Source organism: Apostichopus japonicus, chromosome 6 (genome assembly GCF_037975245.1).
Source record: "Apostichopus japonicus isolate 1M-3 chromosome 6, ASM3797524v1, whole genome shotgun sequence".
NCBI lineage: Eukaryota > Metazoa > Echinodermata > Holothuroidea > Aspidochirotida > Stichopodidae > Apostichopus > Apostichopus japonicus.
The window spans coordinates 18,428,787-18,454,210 of NC_092566.1; the positions used below are offsets into that span (position 1 = coordinate 18,428,787).

Here is a 25,424-nt window from a genome sequence, read left to right on the forward strand (position 1 = left end):
TAACAGAGGCCCTTGACATCATCAAAAGATGGAACCCTGAATGGAACCCCAAGTTCTTCATGCTTGACTATCCGAACAAGAACACCAAGCACTGCATGCAGTGTTCCCTGGTACACAGAAGTTTTTATGTGCCTTTCACAGGGAACAGGCATGGCTGCATTGGAGCAAGGAAAGTAAGTTAGCTCAACCCTACACAAAGTTATTAGTACTTTCTTTTTAAAAGTTTTTAGCAAAGCCACACAGCAAGAGGTTCCTAGTTTGATTCCTGGTCAATGCACCTGTGTTATGTCCTTATGCAAAGCACTAATTATCACTTTGCCGACAAAGTTGGTGAAGAGGGGACATAACATCGTTACTGTTCATCTGTTTATTTGTCTGTTGGTCCATTTGTCTCTCTGTATGTTCATACGTTAGCCATCCCTCTGTATGTATATCTGTCAGATCAACCTCCACAAAGCGTCTGGAAAAGAAGTAAAGAAAACAATAGTGTCATAGAATAGAGTGGAAATATAATAGACTTTAATAACATTTTATTCTTATTTGGTAAATATGTAAGCGCTATTTGGTGTCTATGGGGAAAAAAGTTGAGCATGTTTCTTTTAGAAACTTATGTCAGACTAAAGTAAAGACTGGGTGTGTCAAAGTGCAATAGAGTGAGTAAAGGTTGGACTGACTAAATGGTTAGAAGTATATTTGGTAGATCAGTGGATGGCAAAAGGTGGGTGAGGTTAGTAGGTGAATGACTGGAGGTATGTGAATGGTGTGTTAGATGAATTGGGTAAGGTAGATTAATGGGCACGTTGAGGAATAAAGAATGGAAGATGAGTGGAGCATGGGAAGTGAATATAAGATGACTTGTAATTGCAATATGAGGGTTTAATTGAGGTTAGTGTCAAGGTGTTTCGACAACGCAGCTAGTTTTAGGGTGTTCCGACAACAAAGAGATTAGTGTCAAGGTGTTTCGACAACGCAGCTCGTTTCAGGGTGTTTTGACAACGCAGCTAGTTGGTCAAGGTGTTTCGACAACGCAGCTAGTTGAGACTAGATGTCAAGGTGTTTCGACAACGCAGCTCGTTTCAGGGTGTTTCGACAACGCAGCTTGTTTCAGGGTGTTTCGACAACGCAGCTAGTTGGTCAAGGTGTTTCGACAACGCAGCTAGTTGAGACTAGGTGTCAAGGTGTTTCGACAACGCAGCTCGTTTCAGGGTGTTTCGACAACGCAGCTACTGTAGTTGGTCAAGGTGTTTCGACAACGCAGCTAGTTGAGGCTAAATTGAAGGTGTTTTGACAACAAAACTTGGTATTGCATTCTGAGGGGTTTCACTGAGATTAGTGTCAAGGTGTTTCGACAGCACAGCGAGTTGAGGCTAGTTTCAGGGTGTTTCGACAACAAAGATATTAGTGTCAAGGTGTTTCGACAACACAGCTAGTTGAGACTAGTTTCAAGGTGTTTCGGAAAAAAAACTTGGTATTGCATTCTGAGGGTTTCACTGAGATTAGTGTCAAGGTGTTTCGACAACGCAGCTAGTTGAGACTAGTTTCAAGGTGTTTCGGAAAAAAAACTTGGTATTGCATTCTGAGGGTTTCACTGAGATTAGTGTCAAGGTGTTTCGACAACGCAGCTAGTTTTAGGGTGTTCCGACAACAAAGAGATTAGTGTCAAGGTGTTTCGACAACGCAGCTCGTTTCAGGGTGTTTCGACAATGCAGCTAGTTGGTCAAGGTGTTTCGACAACGCAGCTAGTTGAGACTAGGTGTCAAGGTGTTTCGACAACGCAGCTCGTTTCAGGGTGTTTCGACAACGCAGCTACTGTAGTTGGTCAAGGTGTTTCGACAACGCAGCTAGTTGAGGCTAAATTGAAGGTGTTTTGACAACAAAACTTGGTATTGCATTCTGAGGGGTTTCACTGAGATTAGTGTCAAGGTGTTTCGACAGCACAGCGAGTTGAGGCTAGTTTCAGGGTGTTTCGACAACAAAGATATTAGTGTCAAGGTGTTTCGACAACACAGCTAGTTGAGACTAGTTTCAAGGTGTTTCGGAAAAAAAACTTGGTATTGCATTCTGAGGGTTTCACTGAGATTAGTGTCAAGGTGTTTCGACAACGCAGCTAGTTTTAGGGTGTTCCGACAACAAAGAGATTAGTGTCAAGGTGTTTCGACAACGCAGCTCGTTTCAGGGTGTTTCGACAACGCAGCTAGTTGGTCAAGGTGTTTCGACAACGCAGATAGTTGAGACTAGGTTCACGGTGTTTCAACAACAAAGAGATTAGTGTCAAGGTGTTTCGACAACGCAGCTAGTTGAGACTAGTTTCAAGGTGTTTCGGAAAAAAAACTTGGTATTGCATTCTGAGGGTTTCACTGAGATTAGTGTCAAGGTGTTTCGACAACGCAGCTAGTTTTAGGGTGTTCCGACAACAAAGAGATTAGTGTCAAGGTGTTTCGACAACGCAGCTCGTTTCAGGGTGTTTCGACAACGCAGCTAGTTGGTCAAGGTGTTTCGACAACGCAGCTAGTTGAGACTAGGTGTCAAGGTGTTTCGGCAACGCAGCTCGTTTCAGGGTGTTTCGACAACGCAGCTACTGTAGTTGGTCAAGGTGTTTCGACAACGCAGCTAGTTGAGACTAGGTTCAAGGTGTTTCGACAACGCAGCTAGTTGAGACTAGGTTCAAGGTGTTTCGACAACAAAGAGATTAGTGTCAAGGTGTTTCGACAACGCAGCTAGTTGAGGCTAGTTTGAGGGTGTTTCGACAACAAAACTTGGTATTGCATTCTGAGGGTTTCACTTACCAGGACACAGTGATTCAAACACTTGGAATTCCATGCAGGGTGTTTCGACACCACATCACAGACACAGTGATTCAGACACCTGGTACAGCGCACTGAGTGTTTCGTGTACCATCTTTACCTAGGGCCTAGATCTGAGGGTTTCGCTTACCTTAGTGATGCAAACAGTTAGTACCGCACACTGAATGTTTCGTTTTCCATCATTTGTTGACTTGATTTTATGCATTTCGTTTTAAAAATGCTCTAAAAGTAACTAGCATCTTCATCTCTATCCCCAACACATCCCAAAACTCCACAATACGATCAGCGAATCTGAAACGGAAGTGACGTTAGAGGTCAACTAGCTGTGTTGTCGAAACACCTTGGAACTAACCTCAGCCGACGACTTCTTTGTTTACTCGACAAGGGGTGTTTTCCTTCCCGTATTATCATCAGGTGGATAAACGAAGAGTAGCTGTAACTATTTCAAAGTACCTTTCTTTGATTCAAGTGCATCTTTGATGCTTTAAGTTTCAGTGTAAACCTAATGTGATGTTTTGTCACCGTCTATTTCGTTAGTTATTTTATGCGAACAGGCACAGGTATTACGTCCAACCGTTGAGACTAGTTGCGCGAAAATGGTTTCAACGTCAGAGTAGGCTAGTCTACCTTTCTTTTTAAGTTTTTAACGTAACATTTTAAGTGAAACAAGTTATGCTATGTGTTAGCCCAGCAGTGACCTGTCGGCCGGAAAATATCAATGTTCATTGAAGCCAATGTCTGATGATGGGGATAGGTTATTCTGGATTTTTGTGTTTGAGTTTTGTCATAGGTAGGCCTAGTCCTATATACTGTTGAACCATTGTGTTCAGGGCTATGACTCTGAGAAAGCCTGTAAAAAGTCTGTAGCATAACGTTAGCCTTGTCCTTTAAATTAGTATTGGCCTCTCACTGTAGTTATAGTAATAATATATTTAGTATGGTTTGAAGCCATGAATGTCCCTTTAGCAGCATCATTTGCTAGTAAATGTCATCCTTGCCAGGGTTCACCCTTCAGCAAGGCTCATTGTAGCTGTACCCATGCTCAACCAGTTGAGTATCTGTGTGTTGTCCAACTTGCACTTACCAACTTTGAAACTATTCTTCCATTCCTCTTTTTTTATCTCTAGACACACTCATATCGTGTCTTATATTGCAATAGAAATGGCTGCAAATGATGGTGGCAATGGTAGCACAGCAAAAGAAGATATGGACAAGTTTCAGGAAAGGGTAAAGCCTAGATGTATTATATGAATAAGTAGTCTTAAGTTACAAAACCTACTAACTTTAGGCAGTCAAACATTAATTGGAGTTTGAGACTCCTTTTCCTTGCAATTTTTAACAATCTCCATGCCACGTTTCATAGAGACAGATAAGGATGTACAGAAATATTAATTTTTCAAGTTTGTTAGTAATTGTACATTGTTTAGTGTATACTGTACATGTCAGAGAGACGTCAAACATCAGTGGTCTGGTGAACAACAGTGGAAATAATCAGGAACCAGTCAACCCCTTTAACTTGCAAAACAATGCAGGTCCCTAACACAAACTATTTAGAACATTTTATTCATAAAAGTATGGCTTGTTCTACTATAATTCCATATTTAGTTCAAGAAATTTAAAGCATCAGATGAGTTTTCCGAGCACATTTTAAGTGATAAAAAAAGGGCATTTCCATTTTCATTCTCCTTAGTCCGATATCAAAGAAAGTGTTTAATAACCTCAAAGCTGCAATATATGAACATATGTTTTGTTTGTTGGTCTTCAAATGATGAAAGGGTTGAAGCATCAATCTGGACAGACATGCTACAGTGTGTTGCTTTTAACACTGGCAGGCTCTGTCATACAGTAATAATTGTGAAATCTTATTACCGTAGAAATGAAAGACTAGAACTTTGCTTTATATAGCAGGGAGACAGAATTCATTAGACATTTAAAAGTTGTGCATTTATGTCAATTTGGTGCAGGAAAAATCTTTAAAATTTAATCACTGTGATGTTCTTGTATACATAGTTCATGATATATGCAACAGGTTTACATTCTTTCAATACTTTTTTCATCTCATTAGATATTACTGGAGCCTTATCAGTACATCCTACAGAATCCTGGCAAAGAGGTCAGGGTTAAACTTACTCAAGCATTTAATTATTGGATGAAAATACCAAATGACAAACTAGAGATCGTCAGTGAAGTTACTCAAATGCTGCACAATGCCAGCTTGCTGTAAGTCTCTCAATCACTTCTTTATGTCTTGCAGAATAATTTGTTACACAGAATGGTTAGAAGAGCTGTTTCCTAGTGATAAGCAAGCTTTTCAACAAATCAAATGTTATCAATTGGCACAATTTCCACATTCTTTCCAATTAAACCTGTGAATCTCAGATTACCTTTTTTTTTGTAGCATGTGTACGTAGATGTTTTTATGTTCTTCTAGTTATTTGTGGAACAGAACATTGAGCTCATGACACTCTACTCGTTTCTTTTCTATAAAATATTTTTGGGTTTCAATATTTTTGGGTTTCGGTTTCCTCATCAGCATTGATGATATAGAAGACAGCTCAAAATTACGCCGAGGGAACCCTGTTGCTCACAGTATATATGGGATCCCTCAAACCATCAACACTGCCAATTATGTCTACTTCCTTGCCTTACAAAAAATAATGGCTTTAGAAATTCCAGAGGCAACAAAAATTTACATGGGTAAGTAAATTGGTTATTTCTTAGTAGAACAGCCGACAATATACTATAATGTTTGAGGCAAATGACACCAACATATAAACACCGCACACAAGTGTACCTGTATTTTGTACAAATATAATAAAAATATCAATATTAATAAAAAATCTTTCTTGTCTCTTGTTAAAAAGCTTTATTCACTGATATGCAGCACAGAGACAATATGAATTGTCTCAAGCACACAATCCCTTCTTGAATCAATTCCTATTTGTTCTTCCATCAAATATCTGTTATGAAAAGTTCCTGATTACTTATCAGCTATTTTGTAATCAGGAAGGGTCGAATCGATGCAGTCTGGGAAAATAATGTGGTCCATATCATCACCATCTGAGCATCGAAAGAGTTATTTCAGCTTGAAACAATTTTGGACTTCTTGAAAAGATATGCTAATTTTGCAGCATTTGTAGGAAATGAATTATATCGTCACTCTTATTTTGAAAAAAAGTTTTGCTGAACTTCTTCTGGTTTGTAGAATTTGAAACAGGATGAACACTAATGTACAACATGATTTGCTACTGAAACATTTACCATTTAGACTTAATACTTTAGAAATACTTAATATGATGTTGATATTAGAATGAACTAGCCTTGATATGTTACTGAGGTAATATGTTGTATACCATCTTATGTTTCATGGGTTTAGACATAATACTTAAACATACTTAATATCACATTGATATTAGAATGAACTAGCCTTGGTATGTTATTGAGGTCATATGTTGTTTACCATCTTATGTTTCATGGGTTTACACATAATACTTTATACATACTTAATATGATGTTATATTAGAATGAACTAGCCTTGGTATGTTGCTACATTCATATATTGTATACCATCTTATGTTTCATGGCTTTGGACATAATACTTAAACATACTTAATATCACATTGATATTAGAATGAACTAGCCTTGGTATGTTGCTGCATTCATATATTGTATACCATCTTATGTTTCATGACTTTGGACATAATACTTAAACATACTTAATATCACATTGATATTAGAATGAACTAGCCTTGGTATGTTACTGAGGTCATATGTTGTTTACCATCTAATGTTTCATGGGTTTAGACATAATACTTAAACATACTTAATATCACATTGATATTAGAATGAACTAGCCTTGGTATGTTACTGAGGTCATATGTTGTTTTCCATCTTATGTTTCATGGGTTTAGACATAATACTTAAACAAACTTAATATCACATTGATATTAGTATGAACTAGCCTTAGTATGTTACTGAGGTCATATGTTGTACAGTATACCATCTTATGTTTCATGGGTTTTGGTGGCTAAATTCAATCTTCCACACTCTTCCCCCTGCTTGGGTCTGTGTTTGGCCATATTGAATGTAATAAATATTTATTTTTTGCTATAGAACAACTCTTAATCTTACACCAAGGCCAAGGTATGGACATTTGGTGGAGAGACAACTTCAACTGTCCTACAGAAGAAGAGTATAAAGAAATGGTGCTGAAAAGTAAGTTGTGAATTCACATGAAATGTAGTGGGTACCATTTATAGATAGGAAATATTGTTGCTATGGGTTGATATTATGTCAACTTCAGTCTTATAAAGGATACAATACCTTATCTGTATAATCACAATATCAGTCTGAACTACAAGACTAACATTGGTAATTGAGTGTTTTATATTTTCTTTTCTATAGAAACTGGTGGCCTGTTTGGTCTAGCTGTCCGACTTATGCAATTGTTCAGTACTAATAAAAGGTAAGGTCGTAACCCACGTAAGGAATAAATTTATGATATTATGTAGTAATTATTGAATCATGAAAGGTCTATCTCTCTGTTTAAACATGTTCTTTACCCACAGCAGTGATGGCAAACTACCATAAGTACCCCTAATACTTGCTGTAATGTCCATCAAATGTCCATATTTGCTTCTGACCATTCCTATGAAACAAATGTTAATGAGTTATCCAAAGACAATATGTTTTTATAATATTTTCTGTTTTTGCTTTACTGTTTGTAGTAATTTCAAACCACTCATCGATGCTTTAGGACTTTTCTTTCAAATTAGAGACGATTATGCCAACTTACAATCAAGTGATTACACGGACAGTAAAAGCTTCTGTGAAGATCTAACGGAAGGGAAATATTCCTTTCCGATCATCCATGGGATCTTGAGCCAACCAGAGAGCACTCAGGTCAAAAATATTCTCAGGCAAAGGACCACAGATTTTGAGGTCAAGAAATACTGTGTTGAGTACCTAGAAAAGGTTTGTGAAACATTGTGAGGAGTGCCTAAGGGATAGAGTACATAGGAAAGGTTGGTAAAGCACTACATAGAGTACCTAGTGCATAGAGTACCAAGCAAGGTTGGCGAAACAGCATAGAGTGCCTAGGGCATAGAGTACCTTGGAAGGTTGGTGAGGCGTTATATAAAATGCTTACAGCATAGAGTACCTAGAAAGGTTGGTGAAGCACTGCATAGGGAAATAGAGCATAGAGTACCTAGAAAGGTTGGTGAAGCACTGTATAGATTGCTTACAGCATAGAGTATCTAGAAAGGTCGGTGAAGCACTACATAGAGTACACAGAGCATAGAGTACCTAGAAAGTGAAATACTGTGTTGAGTACCTAGAAAAGGTTTGTGAAATATTGTGTGGAGTGCCTAAAGGATAGAGTACATAGGAATGGTCGGTGAAGCACTGCATAGAGTACCTAGTGCATAGAGTACCAAGCAAGGTTGGTGAAACACAGCATAGAGTGCCTAGAGCATAGAGTACCTAGAAAGGTTGGTGAAGCACTGCATAGAGTACACAGAGCATAGAGTACCTAGAAAAGGTCAGAGGCTATGGAGAATTTCATAACTTGTTTATCTAATAATAATATGTTTATTGATGACACCAGCTGTCCATACACAAAATCATTATGCAGGGCTACACATGAACTCATCAATACCCTCAGAGTGACAATGCCCATCTGCACTGACTGCTTAGATATTGGAATAACTAATTTGAAAGTTACTAATGTCATAAAATGACATGTTACATTGAGGAGTATGTTATGTACCCAGTATGTACTAGGTTATCCGGTGTGCACCTGGTATGTACCGGGTATGTACAAATCTGATACTTGTTTGTATGTCACCTGACCTGACCAACAAAACACTCATGTGCAGCTATGTAACTTGATACAGGACAAGGTATGTACATTAATAATGTATGGTGTCTTTGGATTGAAATTACAACATTATCTCATGTTTCTTTTTTTTTCTCTCTCTCCTATTTGTTGTTGTTGGTAGATTGGGTCCTTTGAGTATACAAGGAAGATTATAGCTGAATACACTGAGTTGTAAGTATCAAGTAGTGTTTTTTATTCTACATGATTATATTACCTCCATTTCATTAACAAAAGTCTGTTCAAAATATCTCTTTCGAGATCCGGCTTTAGGAATCACAAATGATTTCGAGTTAGTTAGAATCATGTTTGATCTCTAGAGTAAGGCAAAATATGTCACCAAAAACAGAACTAGTGTTGTTCGATACAGGTGACAAACGCCTACAGTGGAATTACGACCTTCCTTACCGGTTTCGAACCTCTGGACATACAATCAGCGTCCACTAACCCTAACCCATTGTCATAATATGGGTTTGTTGTGCTAATTATGATTGGATGAATAATATTATTAATGATAATTAATTATAATTTAATCTAGCCTTGTTGTCTCTCTGAATCTCTCAAAGTGAGAAACCATCATAACCATCCTATCTTTCCATTTTACAGGGCGAAGAAACAAATCCAGGAACTTGGGGGTAATCCTTACCTTGAGAGTATTGTTCAAGAACTTGGCTCAATTATATGCCAAAGCACCCAACTCCCATCGAAAAGGAAGAAAGAAAATGTATAAACTTCATAAGTCTTGGGGTCATGTTTTGTGACAGTGCAATGTACTTTAAAAACTTTTTACAGACATTTTTTGATATCTGAATTGTCAATATTATGCTATTAATTTTTAATGCACATTGTCAGGCAAAGCTAAGGAAGAACTTGGTAAAAGAGAAGAAGAGGGTTAAGCCTCAGGTGCAAAGGATATAGAAAGCTTGAATTTATTTTAGATGGCCATACCATAATACTCATGGTTTTTTTATTGTGTGGTGTACCCCAGTCATTACGGTGTACCCAGTCACTATAGTGTACCCCAGTCACTGCGGGGTACCGGGTCACTGTAGTGTACCCGTCACTGCAGTGTACCCAGTCAATGTGGTGTACCCCAGTCACTGCATTGTACAGCAGTCACTGAAGTGTACCCCAGTCACTGTAGTGTACCCAAGTCACTGGTGTACCCTGTCAGTTCGGTGTACCCCAGTCACTTTAGTGTACCCCAGTTACTGAAGTGTACCCCAGTCACTGTAGTGTACCCCAGTCACTGCGGTGTACCCCAGTCACTGTGGTGTGCCCCAATCACTGTAGTGTACCCAAGTCACTTATGTGTAACCCTGTGCAGGTAATCATAGTAAACACATCATGAAAAATGGCTAAACAAAGATTTCCCACGGCAAAATTTTAAATTTTATGCGACTTTTCGACTAGAGGGCCAGAGACAGCCACAGGAAATGGGTCTACAGGCTAAACCTAACTTAGCCAGTCTCTGCCCCATAGTATTCCTTTGGTAGAGCACTCTCTATGACAGCTATTATAAGGAACATTACAATTACAATGACTATGAATGTCTTTATTGTCACTATTAGCTGTAATTAAGCCTTTGTTGTAAATGTGGACAATTAATTAAGCTCAGCATGCTCATGGATGAATGAGATTCTGCTTCCGTTTCTCTTGAGATGAAACAAAAAAAAACATAAAGTTATGAATGAATGGAGAACTCAAATTGTTTTTAGTTTATTGAACAAATAAAATACATCCAACAATAAATGATTTGATTTGCTTGGAATGATACATCAAATAAATGGTTATATTTAATAATGTCAAGGTGTTATAGTTAGGACGGAATGTGGATGAATCGCCAGATAAATAAGAACCATTAATAGAACCATTGCTTCTACCTGTATCCTTGATTTCTCAATTAATAAAAGTTTATAGAGTACTAGTGTCTTTTAAATCTTGTATAAAACAACTTAATATTGAATCTTTCCTCTCTCCCTATTATATTTTTATTTTATGATAAATCAGGTGTTCATCGCCATTTTTAAAATATGATGATCTGCATGAGAAATGCTCTCAAACTGGTATTTGAACTCCAAAGACCAATTCATTCAAAATTCTATATACATAAGCTTCTTGAAAATAACAAATACAAAAACAAACAAAGAATCAATGAAAATAGCAGCCAGAAGAGAAATTCAGAAAGATATTTAAGGTTACAGAAGTTTAATTTTTCATTCTCAGCTGACAGAACCATTGATTTTTTCAGGAACATTTCCAAAACTCTGTTTTCAACAGCTTTGTGACTTTCTTAGGGTTTAAATAGTTCAATGTTTGCCATTTTGTAAATCATATCACAGAATGCATTATAGTTTACATCATTCTGGTATCCAACTTTAACTTCAAACTTCTTGTAGAGTACCAGAAACTCTCGCTGGCTAACCATGGAGCCAAGGTCCAGGCCACTCAAGACCCTACAGAACTGGGACCGGGAGACAGAACCATTGTGGGCCTTGTCATAATCTTCAAACTGAGGATAAATCTGCAAACTTTTCTTTCCAACCTAGATGGAAAAAGAAAGAATTAGTGACAACTTGTTGCCATTTGAACCACTAACAGTGCAAATGAGTTATGTAAACATGTGTACATTCCTTTTATCCATATCATTTACATAGCTACACCAACAATGTGACAGTTGTTGGCAGGGAAAAACTTGGCTCATATCTTAGTTTGCTGATTTGTGATTGATATATGTAAAAAACTTGATGGACATGTCAAAAAAGTAGAAAACGGCGACCAAACGCAAAATGCTGCTTTAACACGGCCGCTCATCTACTCAGCCCATCTCCCCTTTGACTCACCCGCTCTGCTAATCTGCCCATGGTAGCCATAAGCATCCTCTCCTCATCCTCAGACAGTACATTCTGCTCCACCTCAGCTGGAGGTTTAAACTGCACTGGGGTTACCAGAGGGTCCTTCTCTAGGTTCTTAAGGGTAAAGATACTCTCCACTAGGTCACTGAATGTCAAATACTCAACATACTCTGGCTTCATGGGATGCTCAAATCTAAACAGAGGGAAGAAGAAGAAGGATGTGTTCTGGTAACAAATTCATCAGGCACATTACCAAACAAGTTGAACCCCATTAGGAACAAGGAAGACTAAATAACTATATCATTGAACATTGCAGCAGCTACCTGGATGAATCTGAAGGGAAGGTAAACAAAGTTCTGATGTTGTCATAATGTAATGCAACCACCTGATTGGATCAAATTAATTCAATATTGACTGGGAGATCAAAGCAGCACAAAAGAACCAAATGTGTAAAGATGAGAACTTTACTTGTTCTCTAGTCAGGATTATGGTTGCTTGGGGAGGGGGAAGGGAAACAGACAGGACTCTATCTAACAGAAGTAGGGGACAGGGAGGGGATTACCCACAAAGTTTTAACTAAACAAATAGTGGGCAGGAAGGGGATTACCCACAGGGCTCTAACTAATAGAAGAAGAGGGAAGGGAGGGGATGACCCACAGGGCTCTAACTAATAGAAGAAGAGGGAAGGGAGGGGATGGCCCACAGGGCTCTAACAGAAGAAGGGGCAAGGGAGAGGATCCACAGGGCTCCAACTAACAGAAGAAGGGGGAAGAGAGGGGATTACTCAGAGGGCTCTAACTAACAGAAGTAGGGGGCAGGGAGGGGATAACCACAGGGCTCTAACTAATAGAAGAAGAGGGAAGGGAGGGGATGGCCCACAGGGCTCTAACAGAAGAAGGGGCAAGGGAGAGGATCCACAGGGCTCCAACTAACAGAAGAAGGGGGAAGAGAGGGGATTACTCAGAGGGCTCTAACTAACAGAAGTAGGGGGCAGGGAGGGGATAACCCACAGGGCTCTAACTAATAGAAGAAGAGGGAAGGGAGGGGATGGCCCACAGGGCTCTAACAGAAGAAGGGGCAAGGGAGAGGATCCACAGGGCTCCAACTAACAGAAGAAGGGGGAAGGGAGGGGATTACTCAAAGGGCTCTAACTAACAGAAGTAGGGGGCAGGGAGGGGATAACCACAGGGCTCTAACTAATAGAAGAAGAGGGAAGGGAGGGGATGGCCCACAGGGCTTTAACAGAAGAAGGGGCAAGGGAGAGGATCCACAGGGCTCCAACTAACAGAAGAAGGGGGAAGGGAGGGGATTACTCAAAGGGCTCTAACTAACAGAAGTAGGGGGCAGGGAGGGGATAACCACAGGGCTCTAACTAATAGAAGAAGAGGGAAGGGAGGGGATGGCCCACAGGGCTTTAACAGAAGAAGGGGCAAGGGAGAGGATCCACAGGGCTCCAACTAACAGAAGAAGGGGGAAGGGAGGGGATTACTCAAAGGGCTCTAACTAACAGAAGTAGGGGGCAGGGAGGGGATAACCACAGGGCTCTAACTAATAGAAGAAGAGGGAAGGGAGGGGATGGCCCACAGGGCTTTAACAGAAGAAGGGGCAAGGGAGAGGATCCACAGGGCTCCAACTAACAGAAGAAGGGGGAAGGGAGGGGATTACTCAAAGGGCTCTAACTAACAGAAGTAGGGGGCAGGGAGGGGATAACCCACAGGGCTCTTACTCAAAGAAGTCTGGGCAGTTTGGGGATAATCCACAGAACTCTAACTAACAGAAGAAGAGGGATGGAAGTGGATGACTCACAGGTCTCTAACAGAGTAGGGGGCAGGGAGGAGATTACCAACAGAAGTAGCTGGAAACTGACTGAAACCTTCAGTAGTAATACTACATAAATGAAGTCACGGAAAACATGTCACTTACGCTTCCATCAATACTGCTACTTCGGAAGGTTGAAGATCAAGCTTGGCTAGATCCAAAGCTCTGCAGAAAACAGTCTTCAAAATCCGCCCAGATCGAAGCTTGTCGTAATCACGCATGAACTCCAACACCCTGATGCCTTCTTTCATAACCTGTCAAACAGGAACAAGAGACATTATCATCCTACAGATTGCACACATCAATTCAACACCCTGATGCCTTCTTTCATAACCTGTCAAACAGGAACAAGAGACATTATCATCCTACAGATTGCACACATCAACTCCAACACCCTGATGCCTTCTTTCATAACCTGTCAAACAGGAACAAGAGACATTATCATCCTACAGATTGCACACATCAACTCTAACAACCTGATGCCTTCTTTCATAACCTGTCAAACAGGAACATGAGACATTATCATCCTACAGATTGCACACATCAATTCTAACAACCTGATGCCTTCTTTCATAACCTGTCAAACAGGAACAAGAGACATTATCATCCTACAGATTGCACACATCAACTCTAACAACCTGATGCCTTCTTTCATAACCTGTCAATCAGGAACAAGAGACATTATCATCCTACAGATTGCACACATCAACTCTAACAACCTGATGCCTTCTTTCATAACCTGTCAAACAGGAACATGAGACATTATCATCCTACAGATTGCACACATCAATTCTAACAACCTGATGCCTTCTTTCATAACCTGTCAAACAGGAACAAGAGACATTATCATCCTACAGATTGCACACATCAACTCTAACAACCTGATGCCTTCTTTCATAACCTGTCAAACAGGAACAAGAGACATTATCATCCTACAGATTGCACACATCAACTCTAACAACCTGATGCCTTCTTTCATAACCTGTCAAACAGGAACAAGAGACATTATCATCCTACAGATTGCACACATCAACTCTAACAACCTGATGCCTTCTTTCATAACCTGTCAATCAGGAACAAGAGACATTATCATCCTACAGATTGCACACATCAACTCTAACAACCTGATGCCTTCTTTCATAACCTGTCAAACAGGAACATGAGACATTATCATCCTACAGATTGCACACATCAATTCTAACAACCTGATGCCTTCTTTCATAACCTGTCAAACAGGAACAAGAGACATTATCATCCTACAGATTGCACACATCAACTCTAACAACCTGATGCCTTCTTTCATAACCTGTCAATCAGGAACAAGAGACATTATCATCCTACATATTGCACACATCAACTCCAACACCCTGATGCCTTCTTTCATAACCTGTCAATCAGGAACAAGAGACATTATCATCCTACAGATTGCACACATCAACTCTAACAACCTGATGCCTTCTTTCATAACCTGTCAAACAGGAACATGAGACATTATCATCCTACAGATTGATGTGATACGCTAATAACCATTTATACATTATGCTAACTATATCCATGATATTTTAAGCTCTTGTCAAATCACACAGGACACAAGCTGGTATCTATTAATATCTCCCAGTTATTTCTCCACCTTCAAGCTACGAACAATTGATTTTACTACATGAATCTTGCTTTATTTCAAGTGGTTCCTGAATGAAATCACATCATCCTGTAATAATCTACAATCTTCTTGATATTTTCCCTCATTTCATGTTTCTTTACCTTTGTTTTAATCTTGTTCATGATGGCGTTTATATCCATGAGTGGGTTCCTCTCTAAAGACATCGTCTTGGAGTTGACCAGCTTCAAGTTCTCCAGTCTCTGTTCATATTTGAGCTCCTGTTTAGCAGGAGGTTGGAGATCCTCAAGGAATCTTAGATAATCAAAGCCCATGTGGTTGGAATATTTGGCTTCCAGGGCCTGCATCTCATCAACACTGGCCCTGAGGCCCAGGTAGGTCAGACATTGTCTAAACTGGGCCTTTGTGACTGTCCCTCGATTATGGAGGTCGAAATCTTGGAAGCACGGTTTGATGAGGACCCGCCTCTGTTCTACTCGCTGCATCATTCTAGCCAAGGCATCTGAAACCGTCTGTATCATCTCATCTGGAACCTGTGACCAGTCTAGGGTGCCTGGCTTCTCCACGAGGTAGACTTCTGAGGGGGGCACCTGGCTAGTTGGTGTCTTCTCAAGGTTGGGTAAGACTTGTGTAAAAACTGAAAGAAACACCACAACAAAGATGATGATACAAGCAAACCATTCTCTAATATAGCTGCATTGGAGTTCTGATAATTAGCAATTTACGCCATACATCAAGCATTTAGGTTTAGGTAATTGAGATTAAAGAACAATGACTATATTCAACCCTATGAATCTTTATCAGAAACACTGGTCTATAATTCAGTGAAACTAAAAATGGTTATTCTCGTTAAATAATTAGTATTATTGCTTATCTACAAGCCTAACAAGCCCAACCCAGTTTCCACAATATCTACAAAATGAACTACCATGACTTTCCCACATCAAAATTAAGAAATTACATGACCTTTTTATAGAACATAACTGCACCTTTGTTTTAGGCAAACAGAAGTAGACAATTTAAGATCATTCCATTTTTACTTGACTTTTGAAACTATTACCCTTATCATGACTGCTAATCCCATGTAAATCTGAAAGACTTATATGTGTGTCAGTCTTATCTTGCACATAGAAATATTTTGAATCAAACTGAACAAGATCTAAACAGTTTACATTAACTTAATGTAGTCTGCTTATATATGTTTCAAAAATATAAAAAGTTGACAAAAAAAAACTATAGTACTGCTCCTGAATGTGAAATCTTCTATCCTAAACATGCATGTAAATGCGCTCACACGATGTGTTGTTTGTGTATTGTTACGAAGTGTGCGTCATGTAAAGTTGCAGTGCTACTGCGCGTGTGCGTGTTTGTGCGAGTGTGCATGCGTGCGTGAGTATGTGTTTGAAATTTGTTGTTTTCGTTGGTTCTGTCTTTACGTTCATTTACTGTAATTTGAGTTCAGTCGATATCAAGAACGTATTGAAGCAAGAAGTATTTTCCAGTGTTAAACCAAAGATTATATGTAAGTTGTGTTTTTATTGATATAACGTTGCATATTTGTTGCATACATGATTATTTATTCTGTATGATTTGGATTTATGTATTTATTCTTCAATAATTGACTTATTCATTAATCGATTTCCTGATTGTTTAATTACAAACGTATGTTTCGTTTTTATTTATTTAGTTACCAGACTGACAGATTGACAGATTAGCAGATTAACAGATTAACAGATTACCAGATAGTTACCAGATATCAAAGCTAATAAACCACGAATCGACTCAACATTTCTTCTGCGTTGAATAATCTTTGGATTACAGGAATACGGAATAAAGAAATCTTTATTGATTTATAATGCATCCTGTTTCCTTTACCAGGTTAGCTCAAATTCAATTCTACCAACCTGTATCAATATCTTTCTCAAACTTTCTCCACAGCACTGTTCCCTTCTTCTGTGGGTTTTCGTAGTACAGAAAGAGAACCTCAAACTGGGCATCAGTGAGGTTGTGCTGGCCGAGAGCACTCAGCCCGATACGGAACTGACTCTTCGGGATGGACCGCTCCATGAGTGGGTCAAAGTCCTGAAAGTATTCACAAACTCGTAACCTGTTGACCAAGACGTGATGTCTGATCCCTTTCATTATCTCCTCAAAGCTGACTCCAGAGATATCAATCGGTTGGTTTCTGACCGGAGTCACCGATCTCTCTACCTTCATGGTATCTTCAGAGTCCATACTAAAACCAATGAATTCTGAAAAGATGATTCAAATCATGCAAACCTTAAATGAAGTGTGGTACATTATGCATTATTACAGAATAAATCAAATGTAAGGTCTCTATGAATAGATCTACAAATGTTTTCATCTGTAGTCATGCAATCATTTCCAATGACTTTCAAGAGAAGCCTACTCTTGATATCCACCACTGCTCTTGAAATTAAGATTTTATAATATCAGATTAGCATATTTAAGACTAACACTTGATTACATCGTATACTAAGATGGCCAGCATTCCTGATTCAGGGAACAATCCTGCATTTTACATAACATCCACGAATTTAACATGTCCCTGGAAATGTCCTTGTCGCAGGAATGCCAAATTTATTTTAAAATCCCTGAATAATTTCAGCTTTACCTGTTTTTGCCTTCCATTCAAGGAAATCGCTACAAATGTAGCTTTCAATCCATGCTCATAGATAAACGCAACCCAGATTCAATGGATGCTCACAGATAAAGGCAATCCAGATTGTTGAGTAATTTCATTGCCAGAAAATTCACATGAAAAACATCTTCTTGTACTTTGTGATAAACAACGAGTTACTTTCAAGTCTTTTTATGACACTGGATTTTATCTGGACAAATTAATTCTGTTTAAGTTATTTCTTAACTTTGACATTTGACCATGATCATCATTGCATCATAGAACCAATGAGATAACCTCAAAATTTCACCCCTACCTTGCAATGCACATGGCAGTTAATGGGTACTAACCCTAGATATGAACATAGGGGTGGAGGGAGGTGGGGGATGGGTATCAACATCAATGTTATGTCACTGGATTCCCTGGATAAATAAGGTCTCCATATTACATAGTTTTGTGTATATCATTATGACCTACCAAAGTGCCATACCAGTACCAATAAGATGATGTAACATATAAACTAACCTTTGTCAATTGCTTGCACAAAGGCAGGATAGTTGATGTCTCCACTGATCGGTTCCTCAAATTTCCTACAGAGTAACTTGAAGTCGTTATCTCCAACGTTGAGGGTCAAAAAGTCCAAGATTCGACGGAATTGATCTTTGGTGATGTTACGAGTGTAGGCCTTGCTCTGAATTAAATATTAATCAATAATATTAATAATAGATTGCTAGCATTATTGCTTTTCAAATATGAAAAATTATTAATATATATATATATAGCTGCAAATTTCCTTGCCAAAATTTACAAACCTTCAAGTCAAAATGTCAACTTCCTGTGGTGTCTTAGCCTGATATTGCTGTGGTTCATGCAGCAACAGGATAAGGTTGGGCAATATGACCTCTGACATTAATTTAACTCACCCTGTCAAAATCCTTAAAGGTGGGGAAGGTCATTAATCGTCTCTTCCTGACCTCATCTTGGAGAGCTACAAGTACATGGTTCACTTGTTGGTCCTCTGCGTCGTTGAGGTTATTCAGAGACCTTGCCAATGCACCGCAAGGTGGACGGTACACATCCAACTGAGGATTCTTTTCAAAATGGGGATCAGTAAATGCTGTGGACAAAACCATACACATCAGTTAAAAGTTTTAACCGACAAAAAGGAATATTAAGCTCAAATATTAAACCAAAAGTTACAGAAATGCTGATTTGTGATTGAAATATTTGTCATTGAGAAAATAAACCTAATTTGCTGAAAATGCTTGAAGCAAAGCATGAGTTGTAGTCAAGATGGATGCATTGACCCAGTGAACTGATTTCTGGGGGATTGTCATGTCATAATATCACAATACCTCCATACCCAATCATAGCTCACCATTTTCCATTTTATCACAGAATGCTTTGTATGCCACTCTCCCTTCAGCATCCTTGTAAAAATCCACTAATTTTTGCACCTCTCCTCTCGTCAAATGAGCCTCTTTCCCCGCGCAGAGCATCAGGCCGCAGACAAATTGGTTTTCCGTGATGATTCCTTTCCTGAGCTTGTCGTGGTCTCGGAAAAATTCTGTGGTCCTGATACCATTCTTGTGGACAGCCACTTGAATTTTATTGAAGATTGTATTTAGTTCATCATCCACTTTGACCTTCAAAAGACCACCAAGAATGAGATAACAATAAGACATTTATATCGCATCAAAATTTAAATTGTTAATATTGAACACATTGAATATTTTCGTCCGATATCAACTCACAGAGAATTGTAACCATATTAAGAGTGTCAAGTCATTAAACTGTGTTTTAAGAATATCTATAAGGTAACAACGGTGGTTAAGACTTAATAGATTAAGTAGTTTGTACCTCTCTTGGAATATTATAGGCACTTGGTGGAGCATCAAAGAGGTTGTCCTCCAATGTACCCTTGTCAGCTTCCAGATCTCTGTAAAAGTTAAAATAGTTGACCAGCTTGGCTCGCTCAGGGTCCTGGTATTTACACGCTAAAAGCCGAACCTCCTCATCAGACAACCCTGGGGGTCTAGGAAAGCTTCTCTCAAACTAAGAAAGAAAATGTATATATGTCACTAAAAAGGCTAATAATAAAAGATTGGAAAATGTTGGAATAATCTTGGTACACCCATTTCTGAGACAAAAAGACTTTGCTCTTTGCTGAACAATTGGGTGCACCCTTTAAATAGAATGATTTATGGTATATTCTTGCGCATGTGTCCACCACCCATTTGTCCTGAATCGCAAATACATTGTGATTCTTCTAATGGTTCCTACAAGTCATGCAAAACTATGACATAATAGTGATCCATTACCTTACATGACTTTATCTAACCTTAATAAAGATGCTTTAAACTTTCATGTATTTATTACACATTTGTGATTGTTTCAACCGAGTTTACTTTTACAGGTTTTACATTCTTGATGTCTTTTCAAGCTTAGAAGCAAATTGTAACAACCAGCATTGTTTGCTAGAGAGTTGGGATTACCTGGCTGTCTGTGACTACCCCAATGTTGTGTTTATCAAAGTCTTCATAACTACTTCTAAGGTCAATGCCGTGGTATTTATAGTATGGGGCTATCTTCCTGACTATTTCAAGCACCCTTGTCTGTGAAGGTGGACTCAAGGGGCGGATAGAACGCTGAGATCCAAAGCTGCGAGAAAAAAACAAATTCAAGTTAAAGAGAGGTTAACAGCATAAGAATGTTGTTTGCTTCCATCTTACTAAATGAAGAAATATTTGCCCTGAGCCTTTATGTTGCACTATCTAGTCAGAATGATAGATTGATATAAAAGGATGAAGGGTGGGGGGGGGGGCATGTTGGGAAGGTATGCTTATGGTGATACCCCCATCTCTGACACCTCTACTTTTTCATTCTTGTCAACAGAACATAAAATTGCTTCATTCATGTACAAAAAACACCAATAATTATAACATGTGGCTTTGATAATTGATAAGATAAAGACAAAAAAATTCTTTAATAAATATCAAAATGCATTAAATATTCTGCCATTGTCCCAGTAGTTTAGACAGCAATATTTGCCTTTCATTACCAGATTTAACTCACTTTCCATAAAGATGCTATGAACATTGACAAAGACCTAAATATAGTGGACCTAGCTCTTTATTAGCTTAAAATATACATTAATGCTGCTGTACTGATTCTTGTACAGTACTTCACATGTATGCTAATTATTGATCATGCTTAATTGTATAATTAACTCTTTTCAGGTAAAAAGCATGTACTTCCTAACAAATGCAAGAGGATAACAAATATCACCAGCCATTATTAAAATTCAAGAAGTAACTTGCACCGAGCTAAAGATAACCAGTACGTATACTATTTATCCTGCCTTTAGTGTGCGTAAGATATTAAACATGAATTAACAGAAGTATACTCACAATTCTGTTGGTTCTGTAATCTGTGTTTTGGGATCAATCTTCATTTCATTTGGCCTAAAAGCTGTGGAAATGGGCATGTAATAAAGAATGTTACTGAGAAGGAAAGAGATGTTGGTGGTACATTTACTCATATAGTTAAGCTGTCTAGCTGCAATAGATTGCTCAAACAGATATATCAAAATAATGATAGGCATACTCCAATTACACACATTTTTCCAAGGGCTTGATACAAAGTTCAAACTGACACAGTAAACAATATGAAGGAAAAATATAGGGATGAGGGTTTGTGTGAATTCAGTTAAACGACAGACATTATAGGGTTATGTAATATGTCAGTAGTTTGTGTTTGTGGGGCGTAACTAGAGGGGTAAATACGTCTGGAGCAACAGTTTAGTTTACAAAATTACAAAGATTTGCACAATATGGTGGAATACATATTATACAGCAAAAATGCAAAATACCAAAAGTTTGTCAGTTCCTCACAACTCTCCCCTTTCATTGTCTTTTTCTTTCTACTTTAGCTGTACATAGATTCTTCCAAAGATTTGCACATCTCTCGGCATTGATACTGTACCTTGTCAACATATTGTGCACCTCCCCACTCACCCACCCACCTCCCCACCCCTCACCTTACAACTAAACACAACTGTTTATCTCACCACATTCAATCACATCTGCAAATCGTCTGTAGTTTACGCCATGACCACCATCTTGGTATTTTTGAACAAGGAGATCTTCATCAACCTCTGGAAGCACAATCTCAAAGCTTTGTTTAAGACACCGCTTAAATTGGGGAGCTGCAGGAAAAACATCAATGACATAGTGATCGTTTGCTGATAATTATGAGGAATGATCCGAATATTGACTCAGACAAAAGGAGACAAGCAGTCATAAACACAGTGTAACAAGGAAAGTCAAATCTGGTCTGGTTGAAGGACCTTCTTTGTCAGGTTGTTTACCTTAATGACTTCTTCCTCGGTAAAAATACACAGAACAAAAACCAAGGAGTAGCCAATAAAGTAGTTCATGAGAACACTGAGCTAATCTTCAAGCTTTATTCTTGTAATTTTATATTAAAGCAACTGGTTACATTGATTAGTATAATTAAGCCAAATCCCACTAATTCACTCAAGTAACACTTGAAGGGTCTTTGCAAACAGCATAAAATAATTCTTCTAGCCATAAATGGATGCAATTAATTAGCTGCTACTTTATTTCATGCTAATAACTTCCTGTATAACTGACAATTTCTTAAAGTGAAAAAATTGGCTAGGTTTGTACGTTTGCTGTAGGAAGTTTAAGCTGTAATGTGTTGATATCTTTTATGAAAAATAACAGCAGTATTTAACACCTGTTCTGAACCTACTGCAACAAACTAGCAATATATTTGTGTGTAGGAGGACAAAAGTATGTAAATTGCATTTAGATGAGGAGGGGGAGGAGGTAGTTTTTGCCTTACTTGTAACATATCCAGATCTCAACCTATCAAAGTCTTTGAAGAATTCTGCTACTCTGACACTTTTCAGTTGAACTGTGGTCCTTATCTGGTCTTCAATGACTTCCACTCTTGATTCAGGCATCTTGATTACCTCCTGGAGAAAATTGTACATTAATCATGAAAACATTTAATATCAACTTCGCCTACAATGATTGTTCAATGCAAAGATTACACAAAAGGCTAGTTAGACATAACATAAATAAACTATTTATGCCACAATCTCAGTCAATTGATAAAAAAAAAATTTAAAAAAAAAGACTCTGTACATAGTTACCAAATTGATGCTAACTTCTTCAGCAATTTATCCAAATCCAGTAACAGGACACAATTCAGCTCAATTAAGAGATGAATTTGAAAGATTTTAAACTGTAGAAGCTGCTAACTAGTGATCAAATGCTGTAATCAACTTGCAAAGTTTTTGAGGTCAAGAGTAAACCTTCTTGTGATCAATATAAGGTAAAAGTTCAACCTCCAGTGATCACTTGCTGCCAAAAAGTAATCTAGGCATAGGCTAAGTAAGTCCCTTCAATATATAGCGAAATACTCTATCATGACTAGAAGTGCACAAGTAGAATCTTGAAACATTTTCTGAAGCCTAAGGCCAATCTACAGTTTTGGCCTAAATGAATTGATATACACAACCCAGAGAAAATAAGCCAAACATTAGACTAGGCTAACTTACACACATACATCCAAAGTCAAGTCAAGATTTCCTTTTGAAAAACTAGTGATAAATCCTTCAATACCCAGGAATATTCTGCTTAGGCATAATGTAGAAGTGATTACTTTTACTGATTATTTACTTCTGAGATAGTCCTAGCCCAGGCCCCTTTTTATTAACTTTGACAAATCCTTTTATTAGCTCAGAATATACTTTGTTGTAAAATGAAGCACTGTCAGTGTGCCTTCTAGATACATACAATCATCACACCCAGAAGACTGTCACATTCTGACTTCACAGGTAAATAGGCCCAATGAGATACAATCAGTAGGCAAGGATTGTTCGGATTCTTCAGTTCTTTTTTGCTGCAGTTCGCTTTTTTAATCACTGAGCCTAGTGTAATTAACTCTTATATCAAACTTTCTGTAAACTCAATATTTCTTGTAATATAAGTTTCTCCTTACTATTTAAATACCATTTCAATCTGTAGGTAACATATTTATCTTGCATGCTAGGCCTATACCTTTGCACTCAAATAATTGTTTCATGCGAAATGTTTTTGGTTGATAAAGTTTTATCAGTAGGCAAGGATTGTTCGGATTCTTCAGTTCTTTTTTGCTGCAGTTCGCTTTTTTAATCACTGAGCCTAGTGTCATTACCTCTTATATCAAACTTTCTGTAAACTCAATATTTCTTGTAATATAAGTTTCTCCTTACTATTTAAATACCATTTCAATCTGTAAGTAACATTTATCTTGCATGCTAGGCCTATACCTTTGCACTCAAATAATTGTTTCATGCGAAATGTTTTTGGTTGATAAAGTTTTATCCTCAGTATGTGAACTGGACTTGAGAGTAATCTATCCACTCACTTTCCATAAAAAATACTAGCCTAACGTTTTGCCTAGCTGGCCTCAGGTAGTTGACAAGATAACAAATTACCATAAAATTTTGAATTAAGCCTAACTAGTTTTACTTTGGCTAAAGCTAGGTCTAGGCTACACTTACAATACAAGTTACTGCACTTAGCCTAGCCCTGTCTAGCCTAGGGCTAACGTCACTACAGTAACGAGTACAACTTACAACAAGGAAAACGGTCCTGACTTACTTCGAATCGCTTAAGATTGCTTAATTTCTTGTAATTCGTTGTAATCCAAACTATAAAATATGGCACACAAACACCATATTATGAGACTAGTGGTCTTTATATTTCTCAATGCAGATTTTCCAATATAGTCCCACGTCGTTGTACGTGAGGATGTGATATGTTCCGATATGCTTCATAAATAGCAACACCGTACCTGATCCTGTGTACAAAGCCAGAAGCTGTTGCTAAGATACTTCTTGAAATAGGTGGCGCTATACAAAGTGGAGCCTCGAATAGGAATATAGAGTTGGCTATCCATTTCAACACGGATATATTTGCAGATAAAACATTCACCTTGTAGATGGGAGTGCCACTCTATCGTAGGGGATATAATTATTGTGAATGAATATAAGTTAACCAGCGCTGTTATGAATGTATGTATGTATATGTGATCTTCCCGCAAGCAGGAACTCGCGAAAGAAGCCATGGAGGCCTGTAGACTCGCAAGCTGACCGAAACCAATCTCTCGGCACACATCCATTTAACTTCCATGTCGGGAAGTTGTTATTGAACAACACCCTTGCCAGACGACACACATTGCTGTCGGCGGGGAATTGAACCGGGGATCTCATGACTGGGAGACGCCGGCGTTAACCACTAGGCTATACACTCCGCCTAATGTTTTTAACCCACGGACAATCATGACCGACGAGTGTAGTTAAGAGGCATGAATTACTTGTCCACTGTGTTGAAATACCCTCATTCGTTCATAATTGACATATGAATAAATTGGTGAAAATGTTCAGATATTAGGGACATTATTGTTTCAGGCAAATTGAAGGTCATTTCATGCTTCTGGCAGGGGGTGCAATAATTCTGCTAAATACATATACACATAAATAAATAAATATATATAGGCTATAAATATATATATATATATATATAATAAGAAAGAGTAACCTAACTTCGCAATTTGTGCATCATTCGACGGATTGGGTAGAACCCATAATCGCTAATTCGTAACAACCTCCTTGCCGATCTGGTATATCTTCACAATTCACAGACTAACAACGTTGTATCATTATCAGGGGTACAATGACGTGTACGTCCCATCCCTACCCCAGTATAAAATCAAAGGAGACGCCGCAGCCCCC

General features: G+C 38.3%; 2 protein-coding genes and 1 long non-coding RNA gene across 10 annotated transcripts in view; 2 read left to right on the forward strand and 1 right to left on the reverse strand.

The window, feature by feature from the left end:
• The window catches only part of LOC139969222 (geranylgeranyl pyrophosphate synthase-like), a 22,631-nt gene extending 12,079 nt beyond the window's left edge, over positions 1-10,552 (forward strand). Inside the window, exons 1-10 of one of the 7 annotated variants that reach the window (XR_011793673.1) lie at positions 3,162-3,239; positions 3,932-4,031; positions 4,870-5,024; positions 5,338-5,501; positions 6,918-7,019; positions 7,209-7,269; positions 7,532-7,778; positions 8,807-8,856; positions 9,289-9,741; positions 9,796-10,552. Coding sequence is in view for 6 of the 7 variants with exons in the window: in XM_071974126.1 (XP_071830227.1) it covers positions 3,966-4,031; positions 4,870-5,024; positions 5,338-5,501; positions 6,918-7,019; positions 7,209-7,269; positions 7,532-7,778; positions 8,807-8,856; positions 9,289-9,412 (969 nt within the window). In the remaining variant the exon portion in view is untranslated. Of the gene's footprint in view, positions 1-3,161; positions 3,254-3,931; positions 4,032-4,869; positions 5,025-5,337; positions 5,502-6,917; positions 7,020-7,208; positions 7,270-7,531; positions 7,779-8,806; positions 8,857-9,288 lie in introns of those variants that run through there. The other 6 variants (XM_071974123.1, XM_071974125.1, XM_071974124.1 and 3 more) reach the window with 6 other exon arrangements.
• Positions 10,374-24,475, reverse strand: LOC139969220 (uncharacterized). 2 transcript variants are annotated; one of them, XM_071974121.1, is made up of 14 exons: positions 24,292-24,474; positions 22,484-22,616; positions 21,684-21,821; positions 21,025-21,085; positions 20,110-20,275; positions 19,475-19,669; positions 18,993-19,260; positions 18,538-18,731; positions 18,140-18,305; positions 16,878-17,225; positions 15,117-15,610; positions 13,461-13,609; positions 11,526-11,730; positions 10,374-11,227 (listed from the first exon to the last, which is right to left on the reverse strand). In XM_071974121.1, exons 2-14 carry the CDS (start codon positions 22,602-22,604, stop codon positions 10,976-10,978), a joined length of 2,757 nt encoding a protein of 918 aa, XP_071830222.1. In that variant the 5' UTR covers positions 22,605-22,616; positions 24,292-24,474; the 3' UTR covers positions 10,374-10,975. The 2 variants fall into 2 exon arrangements, with proteins under 2 accessions (XP_071830222.1, XP_071830223.1); XM_071974122.1 differs by lacking the exons at positions 10,374-11,227; positions 11,526-11,730; positions 13,461-13,609 and adding an exon at positions 14,650-14,742 and having other exon boundaries at positions 24,292-24,475.
• On the forward strand, positions 15,619-16,761 carry LOC139969224 (uncharacterized). Its single transcript, XR_011793674.1, has 2 exons — positions 15,619-16,495; positions 16,661-16,761. It is a non-coding gene; the product is annotated as an uncharacterized lncRNA (long non-coding RNA).
• Positions 24,476-25,424: the final 949 nt, after the last annotated feature.